Source organism: Babesia bigemina, scaffold Bbigscaff_73278 (genome assembly GCF_000981445.1).
Source record: "Babesia bigemina genome assembly Bbig001, scaffold Bbigscaff_73278".
Taxonomy (NCBI): Eukaryota; Apicomplexa; class Aconoidasida; order Piroplasmida; family Babesiidae; genus Babesia; species Babesia bigemina.
The window spans coordinates 1-17,996 of NW_012237281.1; the positions used below are offsets into that span (position 1 = coordinate 1).

General features: G+C 46.9%; 3 protein-coding genes across 3 annotated transcripts; all 3 read right to left on the reverse strand.

Annotated features, from left to right (window-relative positions):
• Positions 1-1,091: 1,091 nt before the first annotated feature.
• On the reverse strand, positions 1,092-6,632 carry BBBOND_0004550 (hypothetical protein, conserved; the record flags this gene model as incomplete). Its single annotated transcript, XM_012915287.1, has 1 exon — positions 1,092-6,632. One exon carries the CDS (start codon positions 6,630-6,632, stop codon positions 1,092-1,094), a length of 5,541 nt encoding a protein of 1,846 aa, XP_012770741.1.
• A 1,857-nt stretch (positions 6,633-8,489) lies between these two features.
• BBBOND_0004560 (hypothetical protein, conserved) lies at positions 8,490-13,571 on the reverse strand (the record flags this gene model as incomplete). Its single annotated transcript, XM_012915288.1, has 1 exon — positions 8,490-13,571. The coding sequence occupies one exon, from the start codon at positions 13,569-13,571 to the stop codon at positions 8,490-8,492; it is 5,082 nt and encodes a 1,693-aa protein (XP_012770742.1).
• Positions 13,572-17,290: 3,719 nt separating this feature from the next.
• On the reverse strand, positions 17,291-17,996 carry BBBOND_0004570 (hypothetical protein, conserved; the record flags this gene model as incomplete). Its single annotated transcript, XM_012915289.1, has 1 exon — positions 17,291-17,996. A coding segment is annotated over one exon (706 nt), but the record flags the coding sequence as incomplete, so codon positions are not given.

Genomic DNA, 17,996 nt, shown 5'->3' on the forward strand with positions numbered 1-17,996 from the left:
GGAGCGATGTGGAGTGGGTTAAGGGGCGATGTAGAGTGGAAAAAGGGGCGATGTAGAGTGGGTTAAGGGGCGATGTAGAGTGGGTTAAGGGGCGATGTAGAGTGGGTTAAGGGGCGATGTAGAGTGGGTTAAGGGGCGATGTGGAGTGGATTAGGGAGCGATGTAGAGTGGGTAAAGGGGCGATGTGGAGTGGGTAAGGGGCGATGTAGAGTGGATAAGGGAGCGATGTAGAGTGGGTTAAGGGGCGATGTAGAGTGGGTTAGGGAGCGATGTAGAGTGGGTTAGGGAGCGATGTAGAGTGGATAAAGGGGCGATGTAGAGTGGGTTAGGGAGCGATGTAGAGTGGGTTAGGGAGCGATGTAGAGTGGGTTAGGGAGCGATGTGGAGTGGATAATAATCACCACTTGTAACCATGTCATCGCTGCAGTGAATATATGACCACTTGTGACCATGTCATCGTCGCCGTAACCATGTCATCGTCGCCGTAACCATGTCATCGCTGCCGTGACCATGTCATCGCTGCCGTGGCCATGTCATCGCTGCCTAACCATGTCATCGCTGCCTAACCATGTCATCGCTGCCGTGACCATGCCATCGCTGCCGTGACCTTGTCATCGCTGCCGTAACTGATAACTTGGTCAGGTGCTTGGTCAGCACATTGGTCATAGCATTGGTCACCACTTTGGGCAACACGTTGGTCACCACTCTGGTCATGGCATTGGTCAGGTGCTTGGTCAGCACCTCGGTCAACACGTTGGTCAGCACTTAGGTCAACACGTTGGTCACCACCTTGGTCACCACATTGGTCACCACGTTGGTCAGCACCCTGGTTATGGCTTTGGTCAGCACGTTGGTCACCACTTTGGTCAACACATAGGTCAGCACTTTGGTCAGCACTTTGGTCAGGTGCTTGGTCATGGCATTGGTTAGGTGGTAGGTCAGCCACTAGATCAGCACATAACCCACGTGTTAACTACTACACAATCACATACAAAGATTAATGAGTGATACAACAGATTAAAGCACAATTCATAAGTTAGGTGAGTAGGTGATATGCTAGGTGAGTGTAGATAGTGAACACGTGAGTACGATTATGGCTGCAGATAAAACACCCTGCCCAGTTTGTTAACACGTGCAGCGGCGAGTAGTGATTGAGCAGCAATGCGATGTGATGAGGGTGAGTGCAAGTGAGATTTGATGTGGAGCAGGTCGAGGCGGATGACCATGATGTGGAGCAGGTAGAGGAGGGAAAGGAGCCAGAGGGTTAATACAGTGATCGAGAAATTAAATCTGATAGCCCATAAGAAGTTGTCGATTTGCCCGCGTAGTGTGATGAGTACAGACTTCTCTCCTAGCATCAATTTTAACGCTTCGCAGAAATCTTTGCACGTTCGTTTGGTCATGTTGGTGTTACCTGCGCCACTAAGAGCCCAGGTATTTCCGAATGATAAACCGTATCTATACAGAGTTGGATTGGCGTCCCGGCAGTTGACAATCGATTTGCATTTTCTATGGTGGTGCACGTTGAGTGATTTGCCTACTGTTGTGTCACGTGTGTAGTCCACTGAGCACTGCTCAACACAGCTTTTGTCATGGCATTTGGTACCGGAAGAACCGCACTTCTTGCAGCAGTCGTCATACAATTTCTTTAGCAAATCGTAAAAGGTTTCTGTGATATAGACTATCCACGAGAGGTGATTTGCCTTATGTTCGGAAGAATAAATGCTAAAGTTGTTCGACGTCAGTGGCTTAAGGTAGAGTCCACATGTTTTAACCGACTCCGATTTGCACGTTGATATGCTGCACAGATTACCGTTCGTGTGGTTCTCGTGATCCATCTTACCAAACATAATACTAGGGTTAAACCCGTATTCGTGGCCGAAATATGCTTCCTTCACCGCATCATTGAAAGATACTTGGGTACGGTTCTCGCCACCTTTGCGCTTATAAAACCCTCCCTCCCAGTTTGTAAAGTAACCATGGAAGAATGCGAAAATGTCACCCAGAGTCTGAGGAGGCTGTTGCAACAAACATACGAAGTAACCGCAAAGTTTAGTTAGACATGAATCTTTATTACCACAGAAACTGCTGAGAACATCCATGAGGTATGCGCCTCTCTGAGTATGCGATGCAGCGTTGCTAATGTCGGCAAAGCCCATCGGCGTTTTGCAAGGAATTCCTCTGTGATTCGAAACGGTGCATTCCCATTTACAACCCGGTTTAGTGAACGAATGTGGTAGAAAACCGGGCAAACCGTCTTCTAAGAAAGATTGAAGCGGCGACTTTAGTCCGCAGTTGGGATGTTGGTCACCCTTTTGGTCGTGTATTTGGTCACGTGTTTGCTTACACTTTTGGTCACACGTTTGGTTGAGGCATTGCTTATCGTTGCACCTCCAATCCGACCCACCTACGTACCTGCCGTAGTGGCAGTCGTACCAACCGCTCAGTTCAGTAGCGTTGCGACATTGTCTGAAGAGGAAATAGAGTTGCTCATAGAGCCTGTTCAATACATCAACCAACATATCAAAGCACTGTGCGGGGGCAGCCGGGTACTGTAAATTGAAGGAGTTGTTCGAGAACTCGCACCCATATTTACCGCCAATGTGACCGTTGCCAAGAATTGTGATAAGCAATGCGTACGATTCGGCGCATACATCACGAAGTGCGGTTGTCAAGTGGGCAGGTTGGATTGTAGTTGTGCCAGCTAGGCTCAGTCTCGAAAAATCAATATTTTTGTACGGCTCATTTTCAAGGTCTTCAGGTTTTTTAAACAATTCTTTAAAATACTGACACAGTGGCTCATAGACTGCATTGAACTGTAAGCCGGAACACCACGCAAGCATTTCGTAAACGGAAGACGGCGTCCTCGGTTTCGCAATATGAGTGAAGTGACAAACATTAAAGTATAGTACGAGGTGTCCGTGCAGCTTCTGTAAAAGACCGTCTTCCTCCTCATGTTCAACCACTATATGAACACCGCCAGACGACATGGCGGTCGGAGGAGTTTTAGTTGTGTTGATCAATTTCCCTTTAATGTTATTCATGAGACGATCGTGAATATGTACGCCACAGAAGTTTTCTTTGTTCTTTAATTCAGCGTCGCTGATCTCAGCACTTGTCGGAACGTCGTAGCCTGCAGTTTTAAGGAAGTCGCCAAGACCATTATTATTATGTAAATTAATGCTAAGGTTATAATGATCCCCTGTGACGTTAGTGTTCGTCAGTAGCTCCTCGAATTCAGATAGGAGCATAGGGATAATGGTCAACGCTATTCTTGCGCAATTCATGGCTTCGTTGGTGGGATCGCCTTGCGCAGCTGGATGAGGAGGTGTCTTTTCCCAGACGATTGGATTATTGCCATCATATGCATTGATGTAGGCGTACTGTAACTCTCTACAAAAATATGTCATGCCATCCTTAATTATGTTGAGAAGAGTGGGATGATTTCCTTCGCCGAATGTATCGGCGCTTAACTGCTTTACAGCATTGATGAGTGACTGAGAATTCACTTCAAAGTTGTGATTGAATGTTTTAAGTTCAGCGAGTAACTTTACAACTTTACTTCTAATGGTATCAACCCTGGTTGCATAAGGGTCTTGGACCTGGGTTCCTGGATTCTGACGTAGAGTCTGTGCGCTTCTTGGTCTTATTTCTTCATCGACATATTCAAATACCCCTTCAAAAAAGTTTAATACTTTCGTACCTAAATCGTATAACTTCATGCCATTGCTAAGCTCAACTGGCGTCGAACCCTTCAAACGGTTGGTGATCCCATCCTTCAATATAGTCAAGAAACCCTTCACCCCGCTCCCCCTATCCTCCTCAATTACCCTTTCAATCTCCGCCAACTGCGTCGTGACAACGGTCTCCAGCGCGGTCAGCTCGGCCTGCTTCTGCTTCGCGAAGAGGGATTGGACTTGGGAGGTGAGGGCGGAGAAGGCGTTTTTAACAGCCGAAAGAGCGAATATTCGTAGGTTCTCAACTGCTGCTTTAGAAGCTTGTTTTGCGCCGGTTAATGCGTTACTAAGTTTGTCAATCGCAGATTGTAGATATCTGTTGGCAGATATGATACCCTGATCAATGTCACTTATCCGCCTTTGAATATTTCTGCAGCGATTATCCAATAAATTCAGCATTGCATCAGTTTCTTTTCGAGCGAATTCCACAGCTGCCGGTAGACTCTCCAACTCTGTTACTGTCGCAAGCGCTGTGTCAATGGCTTGTTGGATAATGCCCGTTTTTATGGTGGTGAACTCATCTTCAGTCATTCTCGTAAGTCTTTCATGAATATTAGTGACGCTTTTCCTGAGACCGTAATGCATTTTTTCGTTTTTCTTCAGCATGTCGTCTAGCTCAGTCAAAAGTATCAGGACACCTTTCTCTCCATCGTCCAAAAAGGATGCAGGACGATTGACCAACGTGCTGAGCTTTTCGAGCTGATCTTCTATAGTTTTCAATTGTTTTCCTACTTCAGTTATATCTGCTGCGCCATTTTTGGTTGTGTCAGTTACGGCTTTCTCGCCATCGGCGGTAAAAGATGATAGTGTATCGCTAGTGATGGCTGCAATAGCTTCCTTGTACTCTCCGTGTGCACCCTTGACATTATCACTTACACCGCGAGATGGAGAGCCGTAACCGGTCATATCAGCGGGTTTAAACTCTATTCTGCTGTCTCCTTCGTCAAAACCATCCTTATTCAAAGGTGCCTTGATTCCCTCAATCATGCCTCTTAGCATACCGTTGCGGTTACCAAATTTCATTGTTTGCACGTAATAATTGTTCATGAATTGCTCATCATATTTAATAGTGTTTTTCGGATTTTTAATGACACTTTGCAATTCATTTTCGATGTCCAGCTTGAGTTTGTTGACAAATTCGAGGCTTTCTACTTCGGGAAGTGGAAGTATGGATGACAATTTAAGTTCACTATGAAGAGCCCTCAAAGCTTCAATTACATTCTTGGATCTGTCAGCTTGAGAAGAGGCGAAAAGTTTCTTGACCTCACCTGTCAAAGATGCATAAAGACCTGTACGAGCTAGATTATTATGACCCACCTCAAAAGCCTTCTGTGCGGCTTTTAGAATTGCAATTATTTGCGTGTCTATGTAACGATTGATCCCATCTCTAATCTTATTCCTCACATTCTCCAAATCTGTTTTCACATGCTCATCCAAAGCTGTGAGACTATTGTCCTTTCCATCCAAAGCTTCTTTCACCGCCGCAACAACCTCTATTTTAATCGTTTGCAGCCGTTCCCTGTACGCTTTTTCAATATGTTCGACAGCAGTCGTCACCTTTGCCACCAAAGCACCAACTCCCCGCCGCGCCGATTCATATGCTTTCAGAAGCCTCTCAGCTTTAGTTTTCAATGCAACTGCATTGGTCTTAATTAAAACATGTTTCCCACTTTCTGTCTTTATGTCAACTCTCATTAGTATTTCTTTACATTTATTCATAGCATATTTCACTACGTCCGCCGCACTGGAATTCCACTTGGCCAAATCCGCAGCTTCTCTTCCAAGTTCCTTACCAACTGCCAACAACTTCGACCTGATTTCATTAATGTCTGTTCGAAGCTGCGGTTGGACGCTAGTAGAATCCACCATCACCAACTTCTCTCTCACGTCATAGAATCTTCTATTGATTTGCTCCCTGTACGTTCCATTGAAATTCTCAGTTAATTCTTCAGCCAAGTCCAAGGCTTCATCCATTGCATTCCTGACCTTGCCAAATTCATCATGTTTGGTCTGAGAAAGTTCATTGAAGGCTATCTCAATATCATGAAACTGACTTGTCAAATTACTATCAAGCTTCTTGGTTTCATCATTAATGGCTTTATTCAGTATGCGTTTTTGCTCTGTCAACCCGCTGTCCACGGCCTTGGCTTCTTCCATAACATCCGGTCTGTTTGCTACATCTTGAAAAACATTCGCTGCCTGCGACACCAATTTCATGGCGCATTGAAGCTTACCTCGTAAGTGTTCATCAAGCTGTTTTACAGCGCCGTCTGCATTTGTGGCCGTTCGCAGACACCAAGCAGCTCTGGAAGATACAGCTTTTAACTGACTTTCGAGATTATATTTTTTATTATCTTCGATTTCACGTTTATAGCGCACAATATCAGTCTGTGATAGCGTTTTTAAAATAATGCTGACTCCCTCAGTTCTTGCCGTCATCCCCTCCTCATACCCCTGCAGCCCGCTCTTAACCTTCCCAACGGCCTTCGCAAATCCCGAAACGCCACGTCCCTTGCCTATCGAGGCTTTCAAATCATTAATAGTCTGTGTAATATTAGGATTGTAATGTTCTAACAAGCCTTTACTTCCTTCCAGGCAGCTAAGCAAAAACGCCATCACCCCGTCGCACAGCCTGTCAAGGTCAGAGTACACAATGCCCTGGCCGTCGTAGCCTTTGGAGTCAGAGTTGAAGCCGAGGAAAGTCTGAAGGCCGTCACAAAGGTTATTAAGGATGTTAGTAGGGTTGTTATTTGAGGTATTTTTAGGGTTCAAAATTTTGCCAAATTTCTTGTCAAGCTCCCTAGGCGGCACATGGTCAGGGCAGTGGCAGGAAGTGGAAGGAAGGAAGAGAAGGGTGACAAGGCACAAGTTATTAGAATGATTTATAGAGGTCATAGCGGTATTATGGCGAAGTGATTTGAAGGATGTAGAGTGGGTAAAGGGGCGATGTAGAGTGGATTAGGGAGCGATGTGGAGTGGGTTAGGGAGCGATGTAGAGTGGATTAGGGAGCGATGTAGAGTGGATAAGGAGCGATGTAGAGTGGATAAAGGAGCGATGTAGAGTGGATAAAGGAGCGATGTAGAGTGGCTAAAGGGGCGATGTAGAGTGGGTTAGGGAGCGATGTAGAGTGGATAAGGGGCGATGTAGAGTGGGTAAAGGGGCGATGTAGAGTGGGTTAGGGAGCGATGTAGAGTGGATAAGGGGCGATGTAGAGTGGGTAAAGGGGCGATGTAGAGTGGATAAAGGGGCGATGTAGAGTGAGTTAGGGAGCGATGTGGAGTGGGTTAGGGAGCGATGTAGAGTGGGTAAAGGGGCGATGTGGAGTGGATAAGGGGCGATGTAGAGTGGGTTAGGGAGCGATGTAGAGTTGGTTAAGGAGCGATGTAAGGTGGATAAAGGGGCGGTGTAGAGTGGGTAAAGAGGCGATGTGGAGTGGGTTAAGGGGCGATGTGGAGTGGATAAAGGGGCGATGTGGAGTGGATAAAGGAGCGATGTGGAGTGGGTTAAGGGGCGATGTAGATTGGATAAAGGGGCGATGTAGAGTGGATAAAGGGAGCGATGTGGAGTGGATAAAGGGGCGATGTAGAGTGGGTAAGGGAGCGGTGTAGAGTGGGTAAGGGGCGATGTAGAGTGGGTTAAGGGGCGGTGTGGAGTGGGTTAGGGAGCGATGTAGAGTGGGTTAGGGAGCGATGTAGAGTGGTTTAGGGAGCGATGTGGAGTTGATTCGAGGGATGTAGAGTGGGTTAGGGAGCGATGTAGAGTGGGTAAGGGAGCGATGTAGAGTGGGTAAAGGGGCGATGTAGAGTGGATAAAGGTGCGATGTAGAGTGGGTTAGGGAGCGATGTAGAGTGGGTAAAGGGGCGATGTAGAGTGGAAAAAGGGGCGATGTAGAGTGGAAAAAGGGGCGATGTAGAGTGGGTTAAGGGGCGATGTAGAGTGGGTTAAGGGGCGATGTAGAGTGGGTTAAGGGGCGATGTAGAGTGGGTTAAGGGGCGATGTGGAGTGGATTAGGGAGCGATGTAGAGTGGGTAAAGGGGCGATGTGGAGTGGGTAAGGGGCGATGTAGAGTGGGTTAGGGAGCGATGTAGAGTGGATAAGGGGCGATGTGGAGTGGGTAATAATCACCACTTTGGTCACCATGTCATCGCTGCCGTGTTGATGTCATCGCTGCCGTGTTGATGTCATCGCTGCCGTGTTGATGTCATCGCTGCCGTGTCCATCTCATCGCTGCCGTGTCCATGTCCTCGCTGCCGTGACCGTGTCATCGCTGCCGTGACCATGTCATCGCTGCCGTGACCATGTCATCGCTGCCGTAACCATGTCATCGCTGCCGTGACCATGTCATCGCTGCCGTGTCCATGTCATCGCTGCCGTGACCATGTCATCGCTGCCTCAACCATGTCATCGCTGCCGTGACCATGTCATCGCTGCCGTGACCAGTCATCGCTGCCGTAACCATGTCATCGCTGCCGTGACCATCAACTTGGTCAGCACGTTGGTCAACACGTTGGTCAACACTTTGGTCAGCACATTGGTCATGGCATTGGTCAACACGTTGGTCAGCACTTTGGTCAGCACATTGGTCAACACGTTGGTCAGCACTTTGGTCAGCATCTTGGTCACCACATCAGTTAACTACTACACCATCACATACAACGATTAATGAGTGATTCAAAACATTAGAAAACAATTAGTTGTATAGGTGAGTAGGTGATGCTAGGTGAGTGTAGACAGTAAACACGTGAGTACGATTATGGTTGCAGATAAAACACTTTGCTGAGCTTGCCAACGCGTGCAGCGGCGAGCAGTGATTGAGCAGCGATGCGATGTGATGAGGGACTATGTAAATGCGATTTGATGTGGAGCAGGTCGAGGCGGATGACCATGATGTGGATGAGGTAGAGGAAGGAGAGGAGCCAGAGAGCGACGTTCATCCACAGGAACGGTGCGCGGATGGTGAATAGGAAGTTAGGGATTGTGACGTAGATTAGTTTAGCGAGAGGTGCGTCATGTGCTTCGACATCGCTTATTACTCTGCCCAATGCTGTGCAGAAGTCTTCACAAGTACGCTTATACATTTTGTCTTTCTGACCGCTTAGAGCATGTGGACTACCAAATGTGAAACCTGAAGCATATATAAGCGCATGAGTACTGCGGCACTGTACGATGGAATTGCACGTAGTTCTATGTTTGATATTACTTAAGGCGTCCGGTATCTCTCGGTCGACGGGTTTCTTATATTCATATTTGAATCTCACTTGACAATCTTTGTTACAGCCCTTGTCGTAGCATCGACGCCCCTTCTTGTTGCACTTGTTACAACAATCATCATACAGCTTTTTGAGTAGGTCATAGAAGGTTTCGGTGATATACACAAACCATGATACATAGTCACCGGCGTGCTTCTTAGAGAAGACCATCGTGATGTCGTCACTGATGGATTGTAAGTATGGTCCGCACGGTAGGCCTGGATTTGTGCCATTATCACAAGACGTAAGGCTGAACATATCACCCTTAAGTTTAGGCAGTTTGCCGGGCGCATGACTGTCGTGCTTCTTGGTGTTCTGCAAATGTATGACGTCCAACGTTGTGTCCATATCTCCGAAGTTGGCGTCGCTGACGGCTGCCTCAAACGCATTCTTCTTATGTACCTGACCGGCTTTATCCCAGTTGTACAGGAATTGATGGTAAAACGCGAACATGTCACCCAGCGTCTGCGGAGTCCGGCGCATTAGGCAGTTGAGCATACCACACAGCTGACTGAGTGGCTTATTGGAATCGCCGCACAGCTCTTTGAGAATGTCTTTGAGATGAGAACCTTGCTGGGTATGCGACGCCATGCTTGAAATATCAGCGAATCCCATTGGCGTTTTGCACGGGATACCTCTATGTTTAGTGACAGTGCATTCTAGTTTACAACCTGGCTTTGTAAATTGGTGAGGGAGGAAACCTTGCAAGCCATCCTCGAGGAATGATTGCAAAGGCGATTTAAGGCCACAGGTAGGATGCCTATCACACTTTTGTTCAGCACCTTGGTCAGCCTTTTGGTTGGCCATTTGCTTGCATGGTTGATCACCGATTTGGTTAGGGCACTGCTTGGTATTGCAGCTCCACGCCGATCCACCAATTTCCTTGCCGTACCAGCAGTCTGCCCATCCGCTACTACCGGGGCCGTTGATGCACTGACCGTATACGAAGCGCAATTGGTGGAACAAACGATTCAAGATATCAGCTAGCATGTCCAAGCACGCCCCGTTGTCACTCGGGTAATGTAGCCCATAATGGTTGGTATTGTAGTCGCAAGCGTAGACACTGTTTTCGTGACCATGACCAAGGATAGCGGTGAGCACGGAGTGAGCGTGGGTGCAGACAGCGGAAAGATCATCTGCCATTTCCGAAGCCTTGACAGGTTTGGGGTATGCGTCCAAACAGTTCTCGTCACCGACTTGAACGGGTAGACTGATTCCATCACTTCCATCCGTGATTTCCAGCGTAATCACACCCGTATCACTCTCCTTGGTTTTGTCCTTTGGTTTCTCAAACAGGTCATCAAACCCGTTGAGGTGGAAATCTTGGTAGCGAGGGGAGTAAGGAAAGCCGGCCAGCCATACCAGCATCTTGTGCACGGATGACGGTTGCGTTTTGGCGGAGGTAGTGCCAAGATGACAAGCACGATAATATTGATGGAGATGTTTCATGAGACATTCAAGTACGTCAGATAGGTTAAATGCGTTTTTAGTTGTTTTCTTCGTTAACTCTTCCTTCTCATCACCCTCGTAACACCTTTTGAGATGGCCGTTGCTGTTTGCGCCATTAATCGGTACATTGAGCAAATCATCAAAAATCTTTTGACCGGTCTTGTTCTTATCTAGGTCGCCGTTTTGCTTTTGGGGATCATCGGTGAGGCGGTAGTCACATTGCTGGAGGAAGGCACCAAGTCCATTGACAACTTGTTCCGGCTTTACTCCCGATTTGTACGCAACACCGTTTCTGTTGACCGTCTTCAGATTGATTTTATAGTAAGCCCATCCACCGCCTTCTTTACACCTTTTCGTCAACTCGCTCAAGTCATGTTCCAATATTTCAAATACGGTAAATAACACTTTCGCGCAAGCTTTTCCTTCATCCGTCACCTTTTGTGATTTTGCGTTATATAATAATATATCTTCGTGCCCGTCATACTTGTTCACGTATGCCTTTCCTAGTTCCCATGAGAAATCAGTAAGACCCGCACGTAAGGCATCAAGTAGTTCTGGGTGACGAGGATTGTTGTTTTGAGTATGGGTCAGATGAGACAAGGAAGCGTGAAGATTAGTGAGTTTTGTTTTGAAAGTATAGTCGAAGGTGTAAGTTCTAGGTGCCTTAACTTCTGTCTTTAGATAAACAAGCATATCGTCCACCGCGCTTTTAATGTCGTCGACCTGCTTGGACTGATCGTTGGGCTTATTTGCACCTATAAGCTGATACGTTATAAACATTAATATATTATCCAAATATATTTGCAATTTATCGAAAAGAGAACTCATATGCTGCACGGTATGCTGATTTTCAGGTGGCAAGTTCTCTTTAATTTCCTCCAAAGTACTTTGCGCATTGCCTTTCAACCTATTCATTAATTCTTTTAACCCTGTCTTCATGTCTGATTGAATAATTTTATCGATAACATTTTTCTGCTCAAGAGCCAATTTTTTAAGAGCATCTAGACCTGCAATTTTGGAGGTAGCAAACGATAGCCTAACCTGTTTGGTGACATCGTTGAAGCCGTCACGTGTATTTTGAGTCAACTTTGTCTGCAGTTCTAATATGGCTTGTGTGATGTGCTCGTAGGCTTTATCCAACGCTTGCTTAAGGAGGTTTATCGTGTGCGTTACAGCGTCATTAGCTTGATAGGCGGCTTGGCTTATTGCTTTCAGTTTTTTTTGCATTGCTTCTTTCAACTCATCCAATTTAGCTGCTGCCGTGTCCTTTTGCTTATTTATTTCGCCGTCTTCCTTGTTCAATTCGTCTTTCTCTTTCTTAAGATTATGAAGTGATTCAATGTCACCTTTGATATATTCAATCGTACTATCGATTTCACCGCTCGATTTTGTTAACAATTTGTCAAGCTCTGTGATTTTGTCATCGACAGTTGCCAACGCCGATCCGATCTTTTCTCCGCGGCTCTGCTTACTGTTGTCAAACTCCTTGCCAATAAGTTCGACTTTATTTATAGCTTCACTGACGTGTTTGCCGAGATTGTATTCATGATTGTCATCGTCACTTAACATCTGAGCATCAATGCCCGTGAACGACGTAAGTTCGTCGCTAACGTGTTCCGCCTTGGATTGCAGAGCAGTTAGAATAGCAAGTAGCGCATCAGGGAGATGTGATTTGTATGCGGAGGGATTTTTGGATAGGGCTCCTTCCGAAATCAGTCTCCTCTCAATTTCCTTCACTAAGGGATCGGCAAATTTCTCGAATACGCCACCTGTTAATTTCATCTTCTGCCCAAGCGGCGCGACAAATGTTTCTATAACACTTTTGACAGCGGAGATATTTGCAGAGATGTAATCGGCCTCTGATTGTTCTTGCTTCGTGTCTTTAAACGCTTCAACGGCGACTTCAATGACATCGCGCTTAATTGCATTAGTTATAGCAGCAGCGATGATTTTCGTAAGTTTTGTATACTTTTCACCTTGACTCGGGTTGTCGTTGTAGTTCTTGTCTAAATAATTCTGAATCCAGCCCATAACGACTTCATTCCCATTCAATATGTCATCAATCCACTTCTCAACTTTCTTACCAAACTTTGTTGCGTCGCTAAACGTTCCCGCATACGCCCCTACATTAGTGACCATTTCGCCCAGATGACCATTTTTCGTGCGATTTTCATCTACATCATACAGCTCCTTAACGCGTTGTTTTATGTTCTTCATGAGTTGGCCCCAATTTCCGTTTATAGTTTCTTCGCTACCGTCTCCCAGTTTTCCCGCTTGTTCCTTTATACCCGTAAAGTTGTCCCTTGCCTGATTGACTAAATGGTGAAGCACCAATCTGTTTGTCGATATATTTTTATGGAGCGACTTCACTGAATCTTTTATATCTTCAAACCTGGCTAGAATTTTGTTTTTATATTTGTTATCGAAGTCTCTACCGTTGTAACCAAGCAACTCTCGAGAAGCAATTTTCAAAGCATTGTCTAGATGCTTAAACACATCGTTTCTGGCATTTTCTAAAGTTAAAATGTTTTCTCTCACTTTCCACAACTCATCTTCTGATGTTATTTTAAGCGCCTTGTATTGTTTTTCAATTGCCGTTAATATTGCTTGCTCCTTCTCTACCAGTGCCTCATCTAACATCTTGGCCTGCATCGCGATGACATCATTTCCTGCCGATTTTTTCAGAACTTCAATCGCACCATCCATTTTTCCAATTGCTCCATCCATCTTGTTTTTTAATGCTTCATCGAGCCCGTTGTAACCATCATTATTGTTTTTGATCGTCGACATGTGATGAGTAATCTGCTTCACTATATCATTGAATGTTTTGTGAATGGCTTCGCAACCACTGGATTGAGCATTATTTATGTCGGTGGTTTTGTCGTTTATTTTTTCTATTATTAACTCATTTATGTTTTTAATTACATTATTAGTTTTCTCACTCAATTCACCGTCATACCCCTCCAACCACTCCCTCACCTCCGCGACAGCATCCGCAAGCCCAGTACGCCCGGAGCCAATTTTATTATTTAGAGTGTTAAGTACATTTTCAAGTCTCATAGCAAGATGTTGATCGTACGTTTTAACCGCATCATCATCTTTCACCGCACCAAGCACACCACTCAAAAATCCCATCACCCCGTCACACAGCCTATCCAGGTCTGAGTACACAATCCCAGAGCCATCGTAGCCTTTGGAAGCAGAGTTGAAGCCGAGGAATTTTTCGAGGCCAGTGCAGAGGTTATTAAGGAGGTTAGTAGGGTTGTTATTTGAGGTATTTTTAAGGTTTAAAATTTTGTCAAATTTCTTGTCAAGCTCCCTAGGCGGCACATGGTCAGGGCAGTGGCAAGAGGTGGAAGAGGGAAGGGAAGGGTGACAAAGCACAAGTTATTGTGATGGTTAATAGAGGTCATAGCGGTAATATGGCGAGGTAATTCGAGGGATGTAGAGTGGATAAAGGGGCGATGTAGAGTGGATAAAGGGGCGATGTAGAGTGGATAAAGGGGCGATGTAGAGTGGGTAAAGGAGCGATGTAGAGTGGATAAAGGGGCGATGAAGGGTGGATATAGGGGCGATGTAGAGTGGGTAAAGGGGCGATGTAGAGTGGGTAAAGGGGCGATGTAGAGGAGGTTAGGGAGCGATGTAAGGTGGATAAAGGGGCGATGTAGAGTGGATAAAGGAGCGATGTAGAGTGGATAAGGGGCGATGTAGAGTGGGTTAGGGGGCGATGTAGAGTGGGTAAAGGGGCGATGTAGAGTGGGTTAAGGGGCGATGTCGAGTGGGTTAAGGAGCGATGTAGAGTGGGTAAGGGAGCGATGTAGAGTGGGTTAGGGAGCGATGTAGAGTGGGTTAAGGGGCGATTTGGAGTGGATAAAGGGGCGATGTAGAGTGGGTTAGGGAGCGATGTAGAGTGGGTTAGGGAGCGATGTAGAGTGGATAAAGGAGCGATGTAGAGTGGATAAAGGAGCGATGTAAGGTGGGTTAGGGAGCGATGTAGAGTGGGTTAAGAGGCGATGTGGAGTGGGTTAGGGAGCGATGTAGAGTGGGTTTAGGGGCGATGTGGAGTGGGTTAGGGAGCGATGTAGAGTGGGTAGAGGAGCGATGTGGAGTGGATAAAGGAGCGATGTAGAGTGGATAAAGGAGCGATGTAGAGTGGATAAAGGGGCGATGTAGAGTGGATAAGGAGCGATGTAGAGTGGGTAAAGGAGCGATGTAGAGTGGGTTAAAGAGCGATGTAAGGTGGGTTAGGGAGCGATGTAGAGTGGGTTAAGGGGCGATGTAGAGTGGGTTAAGGGGCGATGTAGAGTGGGTAAAGGAGCGATGTGGAGTGGGTTAAGGGGCGATGTAGAGTGGGTTAGGGAGCGATGAAGAGTGGGTAAAGGAGCGATGTGGAGTGGATTAGGGAGCGATGTAGAGTGGGTTAAGGGGCGATGTAGAGGAGATTAGGGAGCGATGTAGAGTGGGTTAGGGAGCGATGTGGAGTGGATAAAGGGGCGATGTAGAGTGGGTTAGGGAGCGATGTAGAGTGGATAAAGGGGCGATGTAGAGTGGATAAAGGAGCGATGTAGAGTGGATTAGGGAGCGATGCAGAGTGGATGAAGGGGCGATGTAGATTGGGTTAAGGGGCGATGTAGAGTGGATAAAGGGGCGATGTAGAGTGGACAAGGAGCGATGTAGAGTGGGTTAGGGAGCGATGTAGAGTGGATAAAGGAGCGATGTAGAGTGGGATAGGGAGCGATGTGGAGTGGGTTAAGGAGCGATGTAGAGTGGAAAAGGAGCGATGTGGAGTGGGTAAGGGAGGGATTTAGAGTGGATAAGGGAGCGATGTAGAGTGGATAAAGGGGCGATGTAGAGTGGCTAAGGGGCGATGAAGAGTGGGTTAGGGAGCGATGTAAAGTGAGTTAAGGGGCGATGTAGAGTGGATAAGGGGCGATGGAGAGTGGGTAAAGGAGCGATGAAGAGTGGATAAAGGAGCGATGTAGAGTGGGTTAAGGGGCGATGTAGAGTGGATAAGGGGCGATGTAGAGTGGGTTAGGCAGCGATGTAGAGTGGATAAGGGGCGATGTGGAGTGAGTTAAGGGGCGATGTAGAGTGGATAGAGGAGCGATGTAGAGTGGATAGAGGAGCGATGTAGAGTGGGTTAGGGAGCGATGTGGAGTGGATAAAGGGGCGATGTAGAGTGGATAAAGGAGCGATGTAGAGTGGATTAGGGAGCGATGCAGAGTGGATGAAGGGGCGATGTAAGGTGGATAAAGGAGCGATGTGGAGTGGATAAAGGGGCGATGTAGGGTGGATAAAGGGGCGATGTGGAGTGGGTAAAGGGGCGATGTAGAGTGGGTTAGGGAGCGATGTAGAGTGGATGAAGGGGCGATGTGGAGTGGATAAAGGGGCGATGTAGAGTGGATAAAGGGGCGATGTAGAGTGGATAGAGGAGCGATGTAGAGTGGATAAAGGGGCGATGTGGAGTGGGTTAGGGAGCGATGTAGAGTGGATTACGGGCGATGTAGAGTGGATTACGGGCGATGTAGAGTGGGTTAAGGCGCGATGTAGAGTGGGTTAAGGGGCGATGTAGAGTGGGTAAAGGGGCGATGTAGAGTGGGTTAGGGAGCGATGTAGAGTGGGTTAGCGAGCGATGTGGAGTGGATAAGGGGCGATGTAGAGTGGGTAAAGGGGCGATGTAGAGTGGATAAGGGGCGATGTAGAGTGGGTTAAGGGGCGATGTAGAGTGGTTAAAGGGGCGATGTAGAGTGGTTAAAGGGGCGATGTAGAGTGGGTAAAGGAGCGATGTAGAGTGGGTTAGGGAGCGATGTAGAGTGGATAAGGAGCGATGTAGAGTGGGTTAAGGGGCGATGTAGAGTGGGTTAAGGGGCGATGTATAGTGGATAAAGGGGCGATGTGGAGTGGTCAAAGGGGCGATGTAGAGTGGGTTAAGGGGCGATGTAGAGTGGGTAAAGGGGCGATGAGGAGTGAGTAAAGGGGCGATGTAGAGTGGATAAGGAGCGATGTAGAGTGGGTAAAGGAGCGATGTAGAGTGGATAAAGGGGCGATGTAGAGTGGGTTAGGCAGCGATGTAGAGTGGGTTAAGGAGCGATGTGGAGTGGATAAAGGGGCGATGTGGAGTGGGTTAGGGAGCGATGTGGAGTGGATAATAATCACCACTTAAGTCAGGTGCTTGGTCACCATGTCATCGCTGCCGTGTCCATGTCATCGCTGCCGTGACCATGTCATCGCTGCCGTGACCATGTCATCGCTGCCGTAACAATGTCATCGCTGCCGTGACCTTAACTTGGTCAGGTGCTTGGTTACCACGTTGGTCAGCACTCTGGTCATGGCATTGGTCATGGCATTGGTCAGCACTTTGGTCAGCACCTTGGTCAGCACTTTGGTCAACACTTTGGTCACCACCTTGGTCACCACCTTGGTCACCACCTTGGTCAGCACGTTGGTCAACACTTTGGGCAGCATCTTGGTCAACACGTTGGTCAACACTTTGGTCATGGCATTGGTCAGCACTTTGGTCAGCACTTTGGTCATGGCATTGGTCAGCACTTTGGTCATGGCTTTGGTCAGCACATAGGTCAGCACTTTGGTCAGCACATTGGTCAGCACATAGGTCATCACCTTGGTCAACACGTTGGTCAGCGCATTGGTCATGGTATTGGTCAGCACTTTGGTCAGCACGTTGGTCAGCACGTTGGTCAACACTTTGGGCAGCATCTTGGTCAGCACTTTAGTTAACTATTACACAATCACATACAACGGTTAATGAGTGATTCAAAACATTAGACAACAATTAGTTGTATAGGTGAGTAGGTGATGCTAGGTGAGTGTAGGCAGTAAACACGTGAGTACGATTATGGTTGCAGATAAAACACCCTGTTAAGCTTGTTAACACGTGCAGCGGCGAGTAGTGACTGAGCAGCTATACGATGTGATGATGGACTATGTAGATGCGATTTGATGTGGAGCAGGTCGAGGCGGATGACCATGATGTGGGTCAGGTAGAGGAAGGAGAGGAGCCAGAGGGCGACGGTGGTCCAGAAGAATTTTTCTCTAATTTTCCAAAGGAAGTTCGGAATGGTGATATATGTCAAATCGCCAAGAACATTACCCTTTTTCAAAACCTTATTTAATGCGTTGCAGAAGTCTTGGCACGTTCGTTTTGTTTCCGGGCCATATGTTCCGCTGAGGTTTGATTCGCTCTGAAATACAAATCCGTATTTGCATAATGTCGGACGTGTGAATGGGCACTGAGCAATTGACCTACAGTTTTTAGAATGAGTGGAGGTATGGGAAACTAAACAGTTCTGGTGACACGTCTTAACATGACACCGTGATCCTGGGGTTTTGCAGTTTTTGCAACACTCTTCGTACAGCTTCTTGAGTAAATCGTAAAATGCTTCCGTGAGATAGACAATCCAAGTGAGATATTTGTCGGCATTGACTTTCGAAGAAAACTGTCCATATATTGTGGCCAAATGGCTGCTAATACCGGCGGATTTCCATTTCAGTTTTGGTACGGTAACCCGCGGTAATAAACTATTCAGCTCACCGTTAAGG